We start from the raw sequence: 20261 nt of genomic DNA, 5'->3' as shown, positions 1-20261 counted from the left end.
TATTTTGAGAGAGCCAGAGTGCAAGCAGGGGAGGGACAGAGAAAGAGAGAGAATCTCAACCAGGCTCCACGCAGTCAGCACAGAGCTTATGTGGGGCACAAACTCATGAAACTGTGAGATCATAACCTGAGTGGAAATCAATAGTCAGACGCTTAACCAACTGAGCCACCCAGGCACCCCATCCTCACTGCTTTTTAAATATATAACTTTCTAGGTATATACTTACCTAGAAAGATTAAGCACCTAGAAGGTACTTTTTAAATACACACCTTCCCTGGGTATGATAATTCCATGAATCTGCAATGGGACCTATGAGTGCATATTTTCAAACAGTATCCCCAGTGATGTTTATCATCAGAAACACTGACGAGAGGACAAGAGAAAGAATGCATTCTCCTACACGGGCCCAATCCTAGTGGTCTCCAAATCCGTTTGCTTAATATCCTCCCCCAATACAAATTTTGGGAAACTATGTATCCTTTAGTCGGCATCTAAGAGTTTTCATCAAAAATTTAAATTGTCCCAAATGAGCCAACGAATAATAAATCTTACTTTAAAACAAAATTCTAATGCTACCCTTTTAAGTATAGTCAAGGGAATCAAAATAACTTCAGGATTCCAAGGCCCCCTATACATTTTTAAAATAGTGTCAAAGAAAGAAGTGTCAAATATTCTGTCAGTATATGTTTCACTTTTTAAAATATACTTTTTACTGAAGGTAACATATATACAGAGAAGCATGCAAATCACAAATGCAGGGCGTGATGAATTTTGGTCCCTGTGGGAGCACCACCCAGACTAAATACAGAACATTCCCAGCACCCCAGAAGCCTCCTTCACACTCCAGGCATGATCCCTCAATCGCCCTTGCTTTTCTTCCATGACGCATCCCCCAAAGAAGGGCTTAGCCTAACAGAACACACTTCATGCTTGCCACTCTTACATCACCATACCTCCTCCTACAACAAAACCTGCATATGAGTTAATATGCAAGATTTTCCAATTTCGTATGATCATTAGGCTATAAACTGCCTACACTGGACTGATTATCACGGCAACTACCCTAGTACACAATTTATCAAGACACCATAATTATATGAATTTTTATTAAAATGCATAGTATACCGAGGTTAATGTCTCCATTCTGATAAATTATGCCATGGTTATAACAGATATTAATGTTAGAAGAACTGGGTAAAGGATATTTAGTAACTATTATTTTTGCAACTTTTCTAAAAGTCTAAAATTACTTAAAGTAAAAAGTTAAAAAATCATATTAAGAAAGCTCATAATAATACTGAAACATTTTAAGTGCCTGAATGCCTCTTGCACATGAATTTAAGTCTTTGGATTAAAACCATGTGAGACTGAGCCACAGAAGCCACAAAGCATAGTGCATTTAGGTGATGGGTTATGAATGTGCTCGAACACACAAGAACACCACATTCAAGGAATACTCAAGAAAACAGAAGTTCGAATTTATTAGTGCTGACTGTTTAATTCTAAATGGAAATAGAATTCCTATATACCTACAGCAGTACTTCAAAAACCATTAAAATGAATAATATACTACAAACATGAATCAGGAATGCAAACTCCAGTGTGGCTATTTTTCAAGGACTCTTTAAATGCCTACTTAATGGGCGCCTGGGTGACTCAGTCGGTTAAGCATCTGACTTCAGCTCAGGTCATGATCCCGTGGTTCATGGGTTCAAGCCCTGCATCAGGCTCTGTGCTGACAGCTCAGAGCCTGGAGCCTGCTTCATGGGTTCTGTCTACCTCTCTCTCTGATCCTCCCTGGCTCATTCCCTCTCTTTCTCTCTCTCTCTCTCAAAAATAAATAAAACATTAAAAAAATAAAATTTATATAACTGCCTACTTAAGATCGATGTATCTGATTCCCTTCAACCATCTAGTCACACATTTAGAATATCAAATCCACATCTTCTAGACATGTAGGAAGATAAATAAGGTCTAAGTTACGCCCTGCAAATGAAGCAGACACATAAAACTGGAACTTGTTATAAACACTTAAAACACACATTTATGCAAGATTATGAGGCAATTACTTGACATGGGCCAGGTATTTACACATAGTGACAAGATATAAGAGGATTGAAAACTTAAGAAAGAAACTTCATTAGATAAAAATGAGAAAAGCATAGGACATAACTGAAAATAAAACCTGTTAGCATAAATGAGTAACTAGGACTTAAGTTCTAAAATTAACAAGATAAATTAAAACGTAACCACAGTCCAAATAAAAAAAGTTGTACTGAACTTCCTTCTCTTCACTGGGTAAGTTTTGTTTCCCTCTTCTCTGTAAGGGCATCTATCTGTCTCTCCATGGTTGAGTGAGACTGCCGGAATAAGGTAGGTTTCAGCCTCAGTTTTACTCCTATTTTCTTCTTCAAAGACACATAAAAACACTAAGAAACTTTGGTCACAAAAAACAACAGCTAACACTTCTATAGGGTTCACTATGTAACAAGCAAGCACTGTTCTAAATAGCTGATATCTCGACATATTAAATCCTCACAACGGTCCTGTCAAGTGTGGATCATTAGCAACATCTTTTTACTGATGAGGAAAATGATGTGCAGAAAGGTCTTGTTACCACGGTCGCTTGGCAAAACTGGAATCTGGGTCCAGGTAACTGGTTATAGAGCCTATGCCCCTGGCCACCAGGCAGTATTGCCTCTCTAGGCTGCCATTAAAAATGCAACTGGACGGGGCGCCTGGGTGGCTCAGTTGGTTAAGCATCTGACTTCAGCTCAGGTCATGATCTCACAGTTTGTGGGTTCGAGTCCCATGTCAGGCTCTGTGCTAACAGCTAGCTCAGAGTCTGGAGCCTGTTTCGGATTCTGTATCTCCCGCTCTCTGACCCTCCCCTGCTCATGCTGTCTCTCTCTCTCAGAAATTTAAAAAAAAAAAAAAGTTAAAAAAAAATGCAACTGGAAGGAGTTTTCTATGCCACTGGCACTCAATTCTTTCAACTCCTTCCTAATTCTGTGTCAAAAGTCACAAGACAGGGATGCCTGGGTGGCTCAGTCAGTTAAGCATCTGACTTCAGCTCAGGTCACGATCTCACAGTTCATGGATTCAAGCCCCACATCGGGCTCTGTGCTGACAGTTCAGAGCCTGGAGCCTGCTTTGGATTCTGTGTCTCCCTCTCTCTCTGCCCACCCCCTGCTCATGCTGTCTTCTCTGCTCTCAAAAATGAATAAACATTAAAAAAAAAAAAAAGTCACAAGATGATCTACCACTAAAAATTAAAATTAATGGCCTATCCACTGACAACTTGATTATGAAAAGCAATGAAATGGAAATCACCATCAAGAAAAAATAATGTGTCATTACCAGAATTCAATTCAACATTACTTTTTGCGGGGGGGGGAAGGGTTTTGTTTGGAACCCTGGAAATGTATGCACCCAAGGACAATGAACCATGTCAAGATTCTAAGAGGGCCATTGTTTTATAAAAGGGAAGAACAGTAACTGGAAAAAGGAGGTGAGGGAGGGAGGACACATCCACACAAGAGGCTCTCAAGCTGCTCAATTTTAGAAAAGAGAACCTATGGGATTTGCAATCTAGAAACAGTCTCCTTTAGAACCATCTAGGTCTACACAGTCCTTGGAGAGGCTTCATATAATATACGTTTATGGACATGAACACCTCGGTTTGATTTGCATACTGCTGCCCTGTATCACAGACTTCTTTTTTTAAGGACATTAATTATCTCTCCTGGCTACATGCCCAATGTCAAGTACCTTTAAATGGAGCAAAGCGGCTACAAGAGCATTACCTGGGAAAGTGATTAACCTTTTGTGCTTCAGAGAGGGTGCGAAGTAGGAAGGGCTTCAGGTGGGATCCTGTCCACATCAGGTTATAGTCAGTGCTGCTTGGGTGCACCTGAGGGCAGATAAAAAGATATAAAAACATCAGAGACAGCCTCTCTCCAGAAAGAGATGGCAAGAAAGGCCAAGGAAATTTTTCACCTAGAGAGCATAGTGCCTAGTTAGTATTTAAACCTAGTAAAACAAAAGCAGAGTATGAAAAAAACAGATGATCAACTGTAAAGGATGGGATAGTTGGGCAAATCCCAGATACAAAAAGCAGAATAAATGAATCCTTCTATAGAAGTCTCTGATGTCTTTTAACATTCTCACATGTCAAAGTATGAGCAGAGGGCTCCAAGCCACAACTCCCATCTCAGAGCATCCTTGGGTCCTCACAGACGCCAGATAGAGTGCTTGATCGGGACTAAAGCCATAGCAAACCAAGTTAGGATATCATTCATTTACTCATAAGAATAATTTTGTCTATTCATTTGTCTATTCATTCAACAATTATGTAGCCTGTGGCTGTGATGTGAGAGGTGCCATGTTAGGCCCCAGAGATAAAACAAGACAGGATACAGGCTAGTATCAGAACTTTCTCAAAACGTCTGTTTCAGACCTCAACCTAAGATAAGGAGCTAGCAACCAGACACTTATCAAATTATGTCAAATTATCTACAGTGTTAATCTGTCCAGCATTTTTACCTGTCCCTTTTAATATCAATATCCCAATTTTCCCAATTTTCTTTGGGAATAACATACTATTTGATTTTTAAAGACTGCCAGGTACCCCCCGACCCCCTCACAAGAAGTATGTCCATGACCCAACCTGGACTAGTCATATGATCTCCATAACATGAGTCTTCAGCGGAGAAAGGCACAATGACAATGAATGGAGCTGAGTCACTTCTATGGCAGTGGCCTTGAAGAGACAATCCCAAAGATCCCTATTCCCAGATCCCTGGGGTTGTTCTAATCTCTCTCCTTACAAAGGCCTGCCTTTTCTCCTCTTCCTCTGACTCTGCTACCCATCCTGTACAAAACTTACCCACAAATCCTTTTTAAAAATTTTTTTAAACATTTATTTATTTTTGAGAGAGAGAGAGAATGAGCAGGGCAGGGGCAGAGAGAGAGGGAGACACAGAATCAGAAGTAGGCTTCAGGCTCCAAGCTATCAGCACAGAGCCCGATGTGGGGCTTGAACGCACAGAACGTGAGATCATGACCTGAGCTCAAGTTGGACGCTTACCCGAATGAGCCACCCAGGTGCCCCCTTTTGGCTGAAGTTTGGCAGAATCCACTTCTGTTGCTTGCAATCAAAGAATCTTAATTCAGTATCAGACCATTCCCTATGGGCAGCTCTATCTCTACCCTAAGCCTAAAATCATAGCAAGAAAATGGTTTGGGGTTTTTTGGTTTCAGAGACAGAGAGAGAGAAAGGCAGGCAGAGGCGGGGGGAAGGAATCTTGTGAAAATGCCGTCCATGCATTTCAAGGAGAAGCCAACAAACACGCTCAGAAATTCAACACAAGCTCTGCATCATCACTAAGCATAGATCCCAAGTACTTTCTAGAGCTTTCTATTAACTGGTAGTCAGGTTGGACGTCCAGGATTTTTCAGTTTTAAAGATCAGGTGAGGTAGTAAAAATGAGCTTACTTCATGAAATCCATGGGCTGTCAGAATGCTGCGTACCAGGCGACTATCTGTTCGCACAATCTTGTAAGACAAATGATAACGTTCTAAGGAAAAAGAGAATCAAATTCAGTAACCACAAAGTTAACTGTAGAGACAAAAATAACCTGTAAGATGATGACTTAACTGTACTCGATAACACTGTACTACTACCCTTACACTACTATTAAGTAGCCTATAGATCATTTTAGACCAAGGGTTCTTAACCTGAGATTTGCTAGGGGTTCTTAAAAATAGATGGGGGACAAAATGACATCTCTGCTTTCACTACTAGTTGAAATTTACCATTATCTTCAATTACGAATGTAGGCACAAAACAGAGCAGGGCTGGGAATACCCGTGACCTTGCCACCTATAGATACCAGGTACTTTAATATTACTTTACAATTGTTTGCTATCTCAAGATATCATTTCTCACAGTACATAAAAACCATGGTAATTAACAGACCTCCTAGCAGACCATGCTATTTAATGCACTAATAAAAATGCACATATGTCACAAATTTAGCTTTTAAAAAATATTTTGATAATTACATTTCAGTACAATTAACTTTTTTTGTAACCCTATATATTTTTAATGCACTTAAATGACATTATCCTGAGAAGAGACGCACAGGCTTCCCTACACTGCCACTGCACACTTGGTCCACTGCAGAACAAGGTTACGAACACTGCTCTGGACAGTCCTGTGTGCAGTAATGCTGATTACCAGTACAGGTTATAAACCGGCAATCCACGGCCAAAATCAATCTGCAGACATTGTTTGTTAATTTCTCATTGTGCTTTAAAAACAAATTGAGCCTGGGTAGCTCCATCGGTAGAGCATCAGGCTTTTAATTTGAGGGTCCAGGGTGTACCTGTTCAGGCATCAGATGCACCTTACGACACCTGTCAGTTAAGTGCCCAACTCTTGATTTTGGCTCAGGTCATAATTTAATGCTTGGGATTCTCTCTCTCTCTCTCTCTCTCTCTCTCTCCCTCTTTACCCTGCCCCAACTCATACATTCGCTCACTCTCTCTCTTCTCTCTCTCAAAATAAACATTTAAAAAAAAAGACTTTTAAGCACCTAAATTAAAAAATAATAATAATAAATAAAAATACATTGAAATACTAGGGTGCCTGGGTGGCTCAGCTGGTTAAGTGTCCAACTCTCGATTTCAGCTCAGGTCGTGATCTCACAGTCATGAGGTTGAGCCAGGCATCCTTGACACATTATATGAACCATCACAGAAGGCAACCAAGAATAAAGCAACCATGGAACAAAGCCCACCATGGGACTGGCTGCCTCTCTCGGGGGAGGCTCCAAGCCAGGCTTTCTGCAAGAGGCACAAAGGCCCCGTGAACTGCCAAGTAGATACTACGCTCCATGCTCAGCACGGAACCTGCTTCAGATTCTCTCTCTCCCCATCTCCCTCCACCTCAAAAAAAAAAAAAAGAAAAACGATAAACTGAATTACTAACCTTCTGAAATTGGAGGAATTCATTTAAAAGTCTTGATTTCTGGGCTCTCTTGAAAACCCTGGCAACCACAGACTCGCTCACTCTGCCAGGGCAAGTCTGCCCGGGAAGGGTACGTGCTCCCGTCAGGACAGGTTCACACGGTCTGGTTCAGCACAGTCCCCACATAGTCCCTTCACTCATTCACGTTACCTGCCAGGCCCTATATGCATCCTGGGCTTTTGACCCCTAAGATGAAAGTCTGCAATCATGTGAGATTTCCACTATCTCCAAAGACTAACATTTACTCTGGCTCACTAAATGCCATCTCTTTCTATGCACCACCACAAAGTGTTTGAAAAAATTTGCTAAGAATTCTATAGAACAATTAAAAATTTTTTTCTTTTTCTTTTTTAAAGTTTTTATTTATTTATTTTGAGGGAGAGACAGAGAGGGACAGAGAGAGAGCATGAGCCAAGTGGGGGCGGAGAGAGAAGGAGAGCGAGTCACAAGCAGGCTCCACACTGTCAGTGCAGAGCCCAACATGGAGCTCAATCTCCCAAACCATGAGATCATGACCTGAGCCAAAATCAAGAGTCAGACAACTGACTGAGCCGCCCACATGAATCCCCAAATTATTTTTTTCTTAAGTAATCCCTATGCCCAACATGAAGCTCAAACTCATGACCCCGAGATCAAGAGTCACATGTCCACCAACTGAGCCAGCTAAGCGCTGCTTCTACAGAATAACTTTTTGGAAAAGACTGGATAGAGAACAGTTTCTGAATGAGTATAATACAGAAACTTATGGACAGACCCAAGAGCAAAATCCAGCCTTTACAGTCAAAGATAAGCCTATCTTTTTATAAATTTATGTGAAAATATCCATAAATCCCTGCTGCTACTTGCCCAGTCCTGGCAAGAACACCATGCAAAGCAGACACAGGAAGACGGGAATGAAAAGACCAGACGCGCCATACTTCTCATTCTTGTGGCAAACTTTGAAAGCCCAGTTACAGGGTTTTCCCAATGATCAATCACTATTATGTTGTCTTTGCAATACTGCTACAAGAAAAACACTCCAGAGTCGTATGTCTTCACTCCAGCACAGAGTATGATTTAAGAAACAGTACAGTGCACTGCTTAAGAGTTTGTCTTCTGATTCCAGGTTGGCGAGGGAAAGCACAAGATAGGCCTGGAATATCGTGTTATGCCAAAAGAGAGGAAAGTGCTCAAAAACTGATTGGGAACATGTCATTAGACTCTCAACGGATCCCAATGGATCACAAGGATCTCAATGGCCAAATTTAAGACAATTTGAAAATAAAAATGAACTATGACAGAGAGTAAAATTCACTTATATATTTAAAAAAAAAAAGAACCCAGGAGTCCACACTGATAAGAAAGTAAGAAGGTATACTGGTTCTCCATTGCTGCTATAATCAACTACAATGCACTTGGTGGCTTAACCAGCACAAATCTGTTGTCTGAATTTCTGTATGTCAGAAGTCTGACACACATGTCATCAAAGCAAGAGGGGGGGTGCATTCCCTTCTATAGGCTCTGGGTAGGGTCCATTTCTTTTCCTTTTCCAGCTTCTAGAGGCTGCTCCCATGCCTTGGCTTATAGTCCCCTTCTTCTACCTTCAAAGCCAGCAACGATGGGTCTGGTCCTTCTCACACAGCATCAATATGACTCCTCTTCTGCTTCCTTCTGCTACTTTAAAGGACTCTTGTGATTAAGATCAGCTGATTAGCAACCTTAACTCCACCTACAAGTTCAATTTTCTGTTGCCATGTCAGGCAATGTTTTCATGGGTTCTGGGGATAAGGAGGTGGACATCTTTGAGAGGGACCATTATTCTGCCTATCAGAGGAGGCGGAGCTCTTCTTTATAGAAAATTCAGTTAAGAAATGTAGAAGGAAAGCAACAGAAAATCAGTATTTCACAAAAACTCTAAGAGATAGTGGTTCAAACTAAAAACAAGGGTTACCAATGGGTGGGAAACTATTGGGAAACAGGATATTCATGCATCTCAAAATATCATTCCAGAGAAAGCTTATACAAAAGGAGAAAGGCAACCCTCTAATGAAGCAATCTGGTGAACACTATTCTCAACCAAATGATGAGAAGCACCTGGATGGCTCAGTTGGTTCAGCCTCTGACTTCAGCTCAGGTCATGATCTTGTGGTTGGTAAGTTCGAGCCCCACGTCAGGCCCTGTGCTGACAGCTCAGAGCCTGTAGGCCACTTCAGATTCTGTGTCTCCCTCTCTCTCTGTCCCTTCCCCCACTCATGCTCTGTCTGTCTGTCTGTCTCTCTCAAAAATAAACAAATATTTTTTAAAAACCCAAATGATGAAATTTGCCATCATCAATAACACAATACCATGACATCATATGCTTCCTAATGTAATACACTGAGGACACACTATGTGATAGTCCTACAAAAACTTTAAACCTGAATCTAAACATGTAGAAACAATCACACAATCCCAAACTTGAGGACATCTGCAAAGCAGCTAGTCTAGAATCTCTAAAACTGTCAATGCCATGAAAGACACACACACAAAAAAAAACAAAAAAAAAAAACCTGGGAGGTTAAAGGAGAAACATGAAAACTAAACACAATCTTTGATTTAGTCCTAGACTTTAGGGGAAAAAGTAATAGACATAAAGGTCAAAATTGGAACTAGGGAAATGTGCATAACACTGTATATTAGATAAAAGTACTTTACCAGTGACAGATTTCCTGAGTGTTGTCTCAGTACTGTGGTTACACAGAGGATGCCCTGCTCTAGGGATAGATTGCTAAACAGAATACTAAGGCATAAAGTACATGAACAAATTCTCAAATGGTTCAGAGACAGAGACAAAATGTTAATAGTTGGTGAGCACAGGGAAACAGTATACATGCATTCCATGTACTGTTCTTACAGCTAGTCAACAGGTTTTTAAGTTTTCTAGATTGAATGTTTAGAAAGTGAAAGAAAATCTGGTCTCTTCATTATGATAACCATGATCCCCAACTTCTCCATTTTTATGCCTGCAAAAGCCAACGCATCATCAATGCCGAGACCGGAAGTGCGCTTGATCCCCCACCTGGTCCACAATGCCGGCTTCGCAGCGCCAGGCCAGGGGAAAGAAGTCAGGAAGGTGTGCAGAAAACCAGGGAATGACCACCTGGGGGCTGGGGAAGGAGGGGGTGCAATAAGAGAAAGAGTATGTCTCTGGAGTGGAACTGCCGAGGGTCCAAATCCTGGTTCTACCACTTCCTGCCTGTAATCATGGATAAATGATTGCTCTATGGTCAGTTTCCCCACTTGTAAATGGGGTTGATAAGAAAGGTACTTACCTCATGGGGTAGCTCAGTTAATACATGTAAAGCTTTTATAACACTTGTTGCTACACAGGGGCATAAAAATTTTCAAAGAGTAAAAAAGTAAACATGTAGCAAAGTAGCTATTAACATAGTATCATACATAATAAATTACGCATTTTTTTATTTTTTTTTTAAAGATTTTTATTTATTTCTAGGAGAGAAAGAGAAAGACAGCGTGAGCAGGGGAGAGTCAGAGAGAGAGGGAGTCACAGACTAAAACAGGCTCCAGGCCGTGAGCCGGCAGTCAGCACAGAGCCCGAGGCGGGGCTCGAACCCACGAACCGCGAGATCATGACCTAAGCGAAAGTTGGACGCTTAACCGACTAAGCCACCCAGGCACCCCTAAATTACGCATTTTAAACAGCAAATTTAACATTAAAAAGTTTTTTTAAAAAAGCAAACTTAAAAATAAAAATGTGATTTATACTTTCCCCTAATTCTCCTAACACAGACGAAAAATGCAATTATCACTGCACTCAGTGACCTGATTCTCACAGTATGTAAGTGGTAAGCAGTGACCACCTACCTCTAATCGCACCAGCTAACTATAACCTACCTCCAATACATTGCACATGTTTCAAAAGGGGACTGCAAGAAAGACAGGGCAGAGTGACATAAAGCAAGTGTGACTGCTGAGGATTTTAACTCACATTCATGTTCTGTGTCCAATAATGCTGATTACCAGTGTACTGTAGACCAGAGGTAATATATTGGTGACCCAAGGGCCAAATCCATTCAGCCTCAGACATGGCTTATTCAGTCTTTGTGGTGTTTTAAACATAAAACTGAATTAGTCACTAACTTTTTAAAACTGAGAGAATTCATATGAAAATCGAGATTTCTGGGGCTTTGTTTGAAAACCTTGGCACCCCGGGGCTGATACCAAAGGCAAGAGCCAAACTGAGGCTTGCAACTATAAATTGAGCCAGTGCCCCAACTGCTCAAGAAATAACCCCCTTGTCCGTATCTCCTTTCATATAAAACCAAGAAGCAGGGAGTGGTATGGTCCTACTAGCCAACTGCCTACCGTCCGATACCTGAGCTTCTGCGCATGCACCGTAAGACCGTGGAATTTCCTCTTCTCCAACCACTCACGTGTGTCTCGGGGGGCAGCCTAGAGTGCTATGACCCCTGGCAAATTCCAGGACTGGCAGGCAGCAGTGCAGCAAATTAAAACAAGGAACCAATAATCTTAACTGTCAGCACAGAAACACCCAGGAGTAATGATGTGCCCAAGAAGTTCGGTCAAAAATAGCCTGGGAAACTAGAAGGAAGATAAAACTGACTTTTTTTTTAAAGTTTTAGAATATAAGAGTAACCTTTCAATGTCAGAAAATGAGGTCTATGCTTGTACTGTTGAATACGGATGTCACTAGTCATGTATGACTACTCAGCACTCGAAATGTAACTAGTGTGACCAAGACACTGAATTTTTAATTTTATTTAACTTTATTAATTTAAATTTGAAAACTGATATTTGATTCAGTTACTGGAAAACTTATTTGGAAAAACTTGAACATATGAATTTACTTTTTCAACTATAGCGCTTAAAAAATCTAACCACAGACTATTTGTGATGAAAAAATTTTTGCACCACATTAAGATGCACTCTAAGTATAAAATACATACCACACGTCAAATATCTTTTTTTTTTAATGTTTATTTCTTTTTGAGAGAGAGACAAAGCACGAGCTGGGGAGGGGCAGAGAGAGAGGGAGACACCAAATCCAAAGCAGGTTCCACGCTCCAAACTGTCAGCACGGAGCCCAACATGGGGCTCAAGCTCCCAAACGGCGAGATCATGACCTGAGCCAGTTGGATGCTTAACCAACCCAGGTGTCCCCTACATGTCAAATATCTTAAATATTTTTCTATATTGAGTAAATGTGAAAATGATAATTTGTATTAAATAAAATACATATATATTTTAAAGTTTTTTTATTTTGAGAGAGAGCGCATGTGTACATGAGAAGAGGAGGGGTGAGACAGGGAGAGAGAATCCCAAGCAGGCTCCATGTTGTCCGTGCAGAGCCCAATATGGGGCTTGATCTCACGGACCTGGAGATCATGACCTGAACAAAAATCAAGTGTTAGACGTTTAACCAACTGAGCCAGGTGTCCCAAAATAAAATATATTATTAAAACTAATTTTACCTATTTCTATTTTTTTTTTAAATAAGGCCACTGGAAAACTTACATAGCTAGTTTGCATCATATTTCTATCGGACAATGCTAGTCTACACAAATGCAAACTCAGGAAGCTGACACATTTGAAGACAAAATTATAAAATGATGCTGGGGTGCCTGGGTGGCTCAATCGATTAAGTGTATGACTTCAGCTCAGGTCATGATCTTGTGATTTGTGAGTTCAAGGCCCATTTTGGGCTCTGTGCTGACAGCTCAGAGCCTGGAGCCTGCTTGGGATTCTATGTCTCCCTGTTTCTCTGCCCCTCCCACCCCCCATGCTCTGTCTCTCTCAAAAATAAAATAATTATTTAAATAAATAAAAATAAAATGATGCTTCTCTCTAGGAATAGATTACCTTAAACTGAAAATATCTCCACTATCTCTAAAATGCAATCCATTTACATGTTCAGAGTATATACAACTTTTTTAAAAAATGGATATAGTAAGGAAAAATATATTTCTGGACTATTTCATAAAGCTTGGAAATCATATTGTACAAAAATATTAACAGTAAATGTAGTGAAACATTTAACAGATAACAGAAAAAAACCAAGACTGGCATCTAACACCCTAAGATCGACAGAAGATAACTAATGCCCCAGAAACTTCTCAAGGGGATTTAAACACAGGATTATGATGAGATCTATGTCAGCTATTTAAGAAAGCAAAAAAAAAAAAAAAAAAAAGACCCAGAGTATGTAACAATTCAGAAATCTGAGGTAGCAACCAGAAAACTCATTCAAATTCTTTTCATAAAGGACGGAGCAGAAAATTATGAAACCTCAAAGATTTGGGAAGATATAGAAAATTATAAAACAAGGTTTGAAAAAAAAAGCTCAGTGGCCTTTTCTTTAATCTCAAGAATGTGGAAAGGGTGAAAAAAGACATATAGATTCTAAAAACACAGGGACTGCTTGAACAATGGGGTGACAGCACCGATGGATACAAATTCCCATTAAACCCTAGGTACTCCACAAAAGGAAGGCTCTGCCCATTGCCTTGCCATACAGATGCATTTATGTGACGAGCAGCCCAAAAGAAGTATGTTTGGGGGAGATTAATTAATTCTGTCGTTTTTACCTGCCTTTGATGTTTTGACTCCAATCACACTGACAGGGAGTTTCTTTGCAAATGTTAGCAAATCTTCAGTTCTTCCAAATTCAGAGAACATGAATGAACCATATCCCTTTAAGTGGTAACCTAGCAACTTGCTGAAGGGATTAAAACAAGACCCTTGGGGAGGGAGGAGGATTCAAATCCCAGAAGCAGGAGTTCACGTCCTCTGAACTCCTAGCTTATTATTGGAGCAAGGACAGACCTTAAAGTTATTTCAAACTAGAACAGAGCCTGTTCAACAAGTTAAGTAGCACAAGTTTTGAGTGCCTACTATGTGCCAAATATTAAATGATCTCATTAATTCTTACAATGCCTGCAAGGTAGCTATGATCTCCGCTTCACTAATAATAAAGCAGGTTTAAAGTTTAAGTGATTGGCCCTGGACTCACAGCTAGTAAATACCAAAGCTGGGATTTGAACCAGTGATTAAGAACCCATGTATAGACTCTTTCCACTAGATCGCACGAGTTCTGATCCATGGTACTGTAACCTCTGAGGATAGCTACAGGCTAACCCCAGGAGTCAGAGACTACTGAAAATCAAAGAAGAACGGAGGACAAAAAAACAGTAGAGAAAATAAGTACACTTAAAAGTTGGCTCTTTAAAATGATCAAATGGCAAACTTCCAGCTGGCTTGAAAAGAAAAAAGAGATTCAAATTACTAAAAGCATAAATAAAATGGGGACATTGTTACTGTCCTTACAGAAATAAAGAGGATTATAGAAGAATACTACTAAATAAATACATACATACATACATACATACTATGAATGCTTGTATGCCAACAAATAAGATAAACTAAATGGACAAAAACTAAAAACACATAAACCACCAAAACTGACTCAATACAAAATACAAAATATGAATAGATATATAACAAGCAGAGGCTGAATCAGTAATAAGCCTCCAAATAAAGAAAAGCCCAGACTAGATGGATTCACCAGTGAATTCTATCAAACATAAAGAATCAACACCAATCCTTCTCAAACTCTTCCAAAAAAGGAGGGAACTCATTATATGATGCCAGCATTACTCTGATACCAAATGCAAATTAAGATATCACAAGGAAAGAAAACTACAGACAAAGTCCCTTATGAGTACACATGCAAATATCCTCAACAAAATACCAGCAAAGCAAATCACGCAGCATATTAAAAGGACTATACCGTGACCATAAAAGGTGGGATTTATCTCAGGAATACATGATGGTTCAACATACAAAAGTCAATCAATGTAACATAGCACATTAACAGAATGAAAAAGAAAAAAACCTCAATGTAGATGAGGCACTTGACAAATTCCATGATACCTTCGCATGATAAAAATGCTAAACAAAGAACAAGATGGAAATTTCCTCAACATGATAAAGAGCATTCATGAAAAACTCAAAGCTAAATTCATACTGAACAATGAAAGACAAAGCTTTCCCCACTAAGATCAGAAACAAGCAAGAGGAGCAGCTGGATGACTCAGTTGGTTAGTCACCCAACTCTTGATTTCAACTCAGGCAATGATTTCAGTTTGTGGGATTGAGCTCCATATTGGGCTCTGCACTGACTGCATGAAACCTGCTTGGGATTCTCTCTTCCTCTTTCTCTCTCTCTCAAAATAAATAAATAAAACATTTTTAAAAGGAGTTAAAAAGAAAAGAAAAGAAACAAGCCAGAGAAAGAAGCCCACTTTTACAAAACACTTCTATTGAACATTGTACTGAAAGTTCTAGCCACAGCAATTAGGCAAGAAAAAGAAATAAGGGACACCTGGGTGCCTCAGTTGGTTAAGCATCCCAACTCCTGACTTCAGCTCAAGTCATAGTCTCAGGGTTTGTGGGTTCAAGCCCCATATCGAATAACAGTGCAGAGCCTGCCTGGGATTTTCTAAATAAACAGGAAAGAAAGCAAGCAGAGAAGGAGGGAAGGGAAGGAGGGAGGAAAGGAGGGAGGGAGGGAGGGAAGGAGAAGCGAAGCGAAGCGAAGCGAAGCGAAGCGAAGCGAAGCGAAGCGAAAAGAAAAGAAAAGAAAAGAAAAGAAAAGAAAAGAAAAGAAAAGAAGGAAGGCAGGCAGGCATCCAGGATGGAAAGGAAAAAGTAAAATCTCTATATGAAGATGACATGATCTTCTATAGAGAGAATGCTAAAGAATACACACACACACACACACACACACACACACACACACACACACACACACTTAGAGCCAATAAATGAGTGCAGCAAGGTTTCAGGACTCAAGATCAACATACAAAAAGCTTATGTATTTCTACACACTGGCAATGAAAAACCCCAAAATTTAACTGAGAAAACAATTCCATTTATGATAGCATTAAAGAGAAAGAATATTGAGGAATAAAGTTAATCAAGGAACTCCAAAAGTTGTACGCTGGAAACTATAAAACATTGTTAAAGAAACTAAAGATGACCTAAATAAATGACAAGATAGCCCAGGTTTACAGCCTAGAAGACTTAACACTAAAAGGACAATATGCTCCCTATCACGATCCCAACAGCCATTTTTGCACAAATCAAAAATTTGATCCCAAAATTCATATGGAATTGCAAGGGATTCTGAATAGTCCAAAAAATCTTGAAAAAGGAGAATAAAGTTAAAGGACTCACACATCCCAATTTTAAAATTTAGTACAAAGGTATAGTAATCACAACAATGTGGCACTGGTATAAAGATAAATGGAATATTAAGAGTCCAGAAATAAATCCATACATCCACAGTCAGCTGATTTTCAATGACAGTGCCAAGGCTATTCAATAGGGAAAGAATAGTCTCTTCAACCAGGTATGCTGGGGCAATTCAATATTCACATGCCAAAGAAGGAAGGTAAACCCTCATCACATACTATATAAAAAAGTGAACTCAAAATGGATTAAGGACCAATTAGCTTGAATGTAAGAGCCTGACCTATACAACTCTTAGAAGAAAGCATAGGAATTATGACCTGTGATTAGGCAATGGTTCTTGAGCTATGACAACAACAGCATAAGCAACAAAAGAAAAAAAATAGATAAACTGCAGGCCATCAAAATTAACAACTTTTGCTGTTCACAAGAGAACATGATCATGCGAGTGAAAAGACAAAGCAGAAAACGGGAAAAAGAATTTGGAATCTGTGTATCTGATAAGGGCTAGTATCTAGAATGTTTGAGAACACTTACAACTCAACAACAAAAAGTCAAGCAAACCAATTCAAAAACAGGCAAAGGCTTTGAATAGACGTGTCTCTAAAGAAGATATACAAACAAACGGCCAAGAAGCACATGAAAAGATGCTCAATGTCATTAGTCATTAGGGGAATAAAAATCAAAACCATGATACCACTTCACACCCACTAATACACAGTCTAAAAAAACGGAAAATAACAAACATTGGTGAGGATGTGGAGAAAATGGAACTCTCCTACATCACTGATGCAGAATTGTGCAGACACTGTGGAATCTCCTTTGGTACCTCTTTAATAAATGAAACACAGAACTACCATAAGACCTAGTGATTCCATTCCCAGGTATAAACCCAAAAGAATTGAAAACAGGGGTCCAAACAAAAACTCATACATGAATCTTCAGAGCAGCACTGTTCACAATAGCCAAAAGGTGGAAACAACCACCAATGATCCATCAACTGATGAATGGATAAACAAAATACGGCATTTCGTGAAAAGGAATGAAGTACGGATACACGCTTCAACATGCATGAACCTTGAAAACATTATGCTAAGTGAAAAAAGCCAGACACAGAAGACGACATACTGTCTGAGTGGATTTGTACGAAATGTCCAGAATGGGGAAATCACTAGAGAAAGAACGGAGATGCACAGTTACTAGTTGCTGGGGTAAGGCGTAATAGGAAGTGACTACTTAATGGATACAGGGTTTACTTTAGGATGATGAAAATATTCTGGAACTAGGTCGTGGTGAGGGTTGTACAATAGTGTGACTATACTAAATGCCACTGAATTGTATGTTCTAAAATGGTTAGAAGGGCATATTTTGTTTTGCTATATTTTACCACAAAAGAATAATAATAACGCATGTACACATCCTGAAGAAAAAATTCAAAGAAGAAAAGCAATTTAAAATGCACAAAATTTAAGAAATTACAAATAATCCTTTCAGGCATAAAAAAAATCGCTAGATTTTTCTCGTGACCAAAGCCCTTTTCCTATTTACATGTGATATCGACTTCTGCAAGACAAGGGTACAGGGGCCATGCCAGCCCTGCCCTCTATGGGGGAGGTCATACCTACCTCCAATTACTCGAATATTGTTGTCCTTTGTCAGAATAGCCTCGGCATGGAATACCAAAACGGGAATTCTCCTGCAGCCTCCAGTCCACATGATACACGGATGATCCCTACAGCCGTAACAAGAGGCTTTCATTAATTGACAGCTCAAAGTCTGAAATTCCCACTGACGCAGATCGCTGTGGCTTGCTGCTTAGTGACTTTCCCTCTGCCTGGAACAAGAACCCCAAATGTCCGATGAGAAAGCATTCCTCTCCCATTCTTAGCCATGTGGTCTATTTAAGATTAACTCTGTTCCTGCTCCAGGGACGGGCTTTGATTGGCTTCGATTGGCTTCGATTGGCTCAGCCAGTCAGCGCCTCCCACCCCTCAGTTCTAGTTACTGGATCAGGGATGTGCATGCAAGCAAACTGGAGCCAGTAAGGGTCAGAAGATGTGCTGTGAGAGCCTTTGGAAGAAAGCTGCTTTCCTTCTCTTCCATAGTAACTGCAGGAGAGGTGGCTTCTTCCCCTTGACGGTGTAAGAGAATGAGGTCTAGAAGTACAACTGTCATTTCATGACCCTGAGAGAAAAGCCTGGAGCTGTCGGTAAAGGAGGAAGTCAGTGGGAACCTCACTGTCAGTGGGAAGAAGTAGAGAAATGAAATCCTGAGAAGCAAATGTGGAGCTGCAGAAATGAGTCTTTCCTAAATAGGAGACAATAACCTTTATGATGGGTAGCAGGAAAAAAATTTGAAAATAAAAAAATAAATTCCCTTTATTATTTAATACAACTTATGTTTTAATCCCTAGCACACATAAAGAATCCTAATATATAGCATTCACAATAATTTATACACCCTTTTATGCCGTATAGTCCCTTTTTAAGGGACTATTTGATGACCCATGCTAAGATTCTGAGCTAGGACCCCAAAATTAATACAAGCGCTCCAATTAAAACCACATATTTTAAAGCAAATCTATATTCAACGGAATAATATTTTTCTCCAGAAAAGGACTTCTGACTTTACTCTCTTTCTCTATCCTGAGGAAATCTGTTTAATCATTCTTAGACAGATGTATATTTATTCACAGATTAGAAAATCTTCAACCTCCTTCGTGTAAGGAGTTAGAAGGGAAAGAAATGACTGAGTCCATACTATATGCCAGGAATAAGAGCTTTCACATGCTATCTCACTTAATCCTCTTGCCCACACTAATAACTGAAAAACAAAGGTATCTCAGAGAGGGTAAGTGATTTGCTCAAGGTCACACAGCAGGTTAAGTAAGGGAAAAGATACCTGAACTCAAGTGTCTGCCTGGCCTTCCGTCCCTGCTGCGATCTCCCTAATCACACTGCAGTGATGTTTTGTTGTATACGGAACACCTTAAATCCAACCCTTTGGGAACCTAAACTAATCAATTCCTTAAATAGAATACCATCCAATTAGGCAAAGTTTGGATGGCTCTCAAAAACTCACATGACCACACCTCTTTAAAAAAGGTCACACTACAAATCTCAGGGCCAAGTCAAACCCTCCCAACCCATGTTTAAAAAGATCCCCATTTTGAATACACAGGCTGCCAAGCAGCCTTGAGACTTTGGATGAGCTGCTAAAGTGCTTTAGCAAAACAAAGCAGAGAATACCACACCTAGTTCATTTCCTGTTTTTTAGAACAGGAATGTGGATGTTAGCTGCTCCTGATTTTTGACTTGGGTACCAGTGCCCGTTTGTGAGAAAAGGTATTCATCAGGGGCCCTTTTCAGCAAGAAGGATTTTTTTGTGGTTTGCTTGCTTGTTAATCTTAAACATCTGTAAAATGTGGGCACAGGGCCAGATGTTTCTTAGGACCATTAATTTTTCTACTATATTTCTATAGTGAGAGTATAGAGAAAAACTATGCAGCCTAAACAGCAAAGTTTTGGACAGAAACTCTGGAAATGATGCAAAGTCTCTTGTCAATCTAGCACTAGTTACAAACTGGCACCACTCTGCCTTCCCGCTTACAAACAGTGGATCACTGCTACAAGTTAAAATGCGTGACAAGAGCCAGGAACAAATAAACAGATAAATAATATACAAGGCTCAATAAACAGATACAAGGCCAAGAAGAGCCAAGGCCCTAGCGATGCTATTTATGGAAAGCCAAATCCCTGATGGAGAAATCCTTCCGCTTACAATTTATGAAAAGATAAAAGAGGGAAGATGAATTCAGAAGATCAACTAAAACACACTTAAGGCAGATGCTACGTCGTCATTAAAAGCATGCTCCCGCCAGGTGGTGCTAAAGGCAAAAGATTCAAAATGGTCAGGAACCCGAAAATTAGAGGACTTTAAATCTTCATTCATACCAGAAATTGGTATACATTAAGAAAA

At 39.8% G+C, this 20261-nt stretch overlaps 1 protein-coding gene across 8 annotated transcripts in view; it reads right to left on the bottom strand.

Annotated features, from left to right (window-relative positions):
* TTLL5 (tubulin tyrosine ligase like 5) overlaps positions 1-20261 on the bottom strand; it is a 286366-nt gene that overhangs the window by 262597 nt on the left and 3508 nt on the right. For all 8 annotated transcript variants that reach the window (XM_039232207.1, XM_039232212.1, XM_039232208.1 and 5 more), the window contains exons 2-4: positions 17909-18015; positions 5498-5580; positions 3807-3913 (exon numbers count right to left, since the gene is read on the bottom strand). In XM_039232207.1, the coding sequence (XP_039088138.1) occupies positions 3807-3913; positions 5498-5580; positions 17909-18015 (297 nt within the window). The remainder of the gene's footprint in view (positions 1-3806; positions 3914-5497; positions 5581-17908; positions 18016-20261) is intronic.

The sequence above is a fragment of the Hyaena hyaena genome, unplaced genomic scaffold, assembly GCF_003009895.1.
Source record: "Hyaena hyaena isolate Hyena2069 unplaced genomic scaffold, ASM300989v1 scaffold_65, whole genome shotgun sequence".
NCBI lineage: Eukaryota > Metazoa > Chordata > Mammalia > Carnivora > Hyaenidae > Hyaena > Hyaena hyaena.
This window is presented reverse-complemented; position numbering and strand designations above follow the sequence as displayed.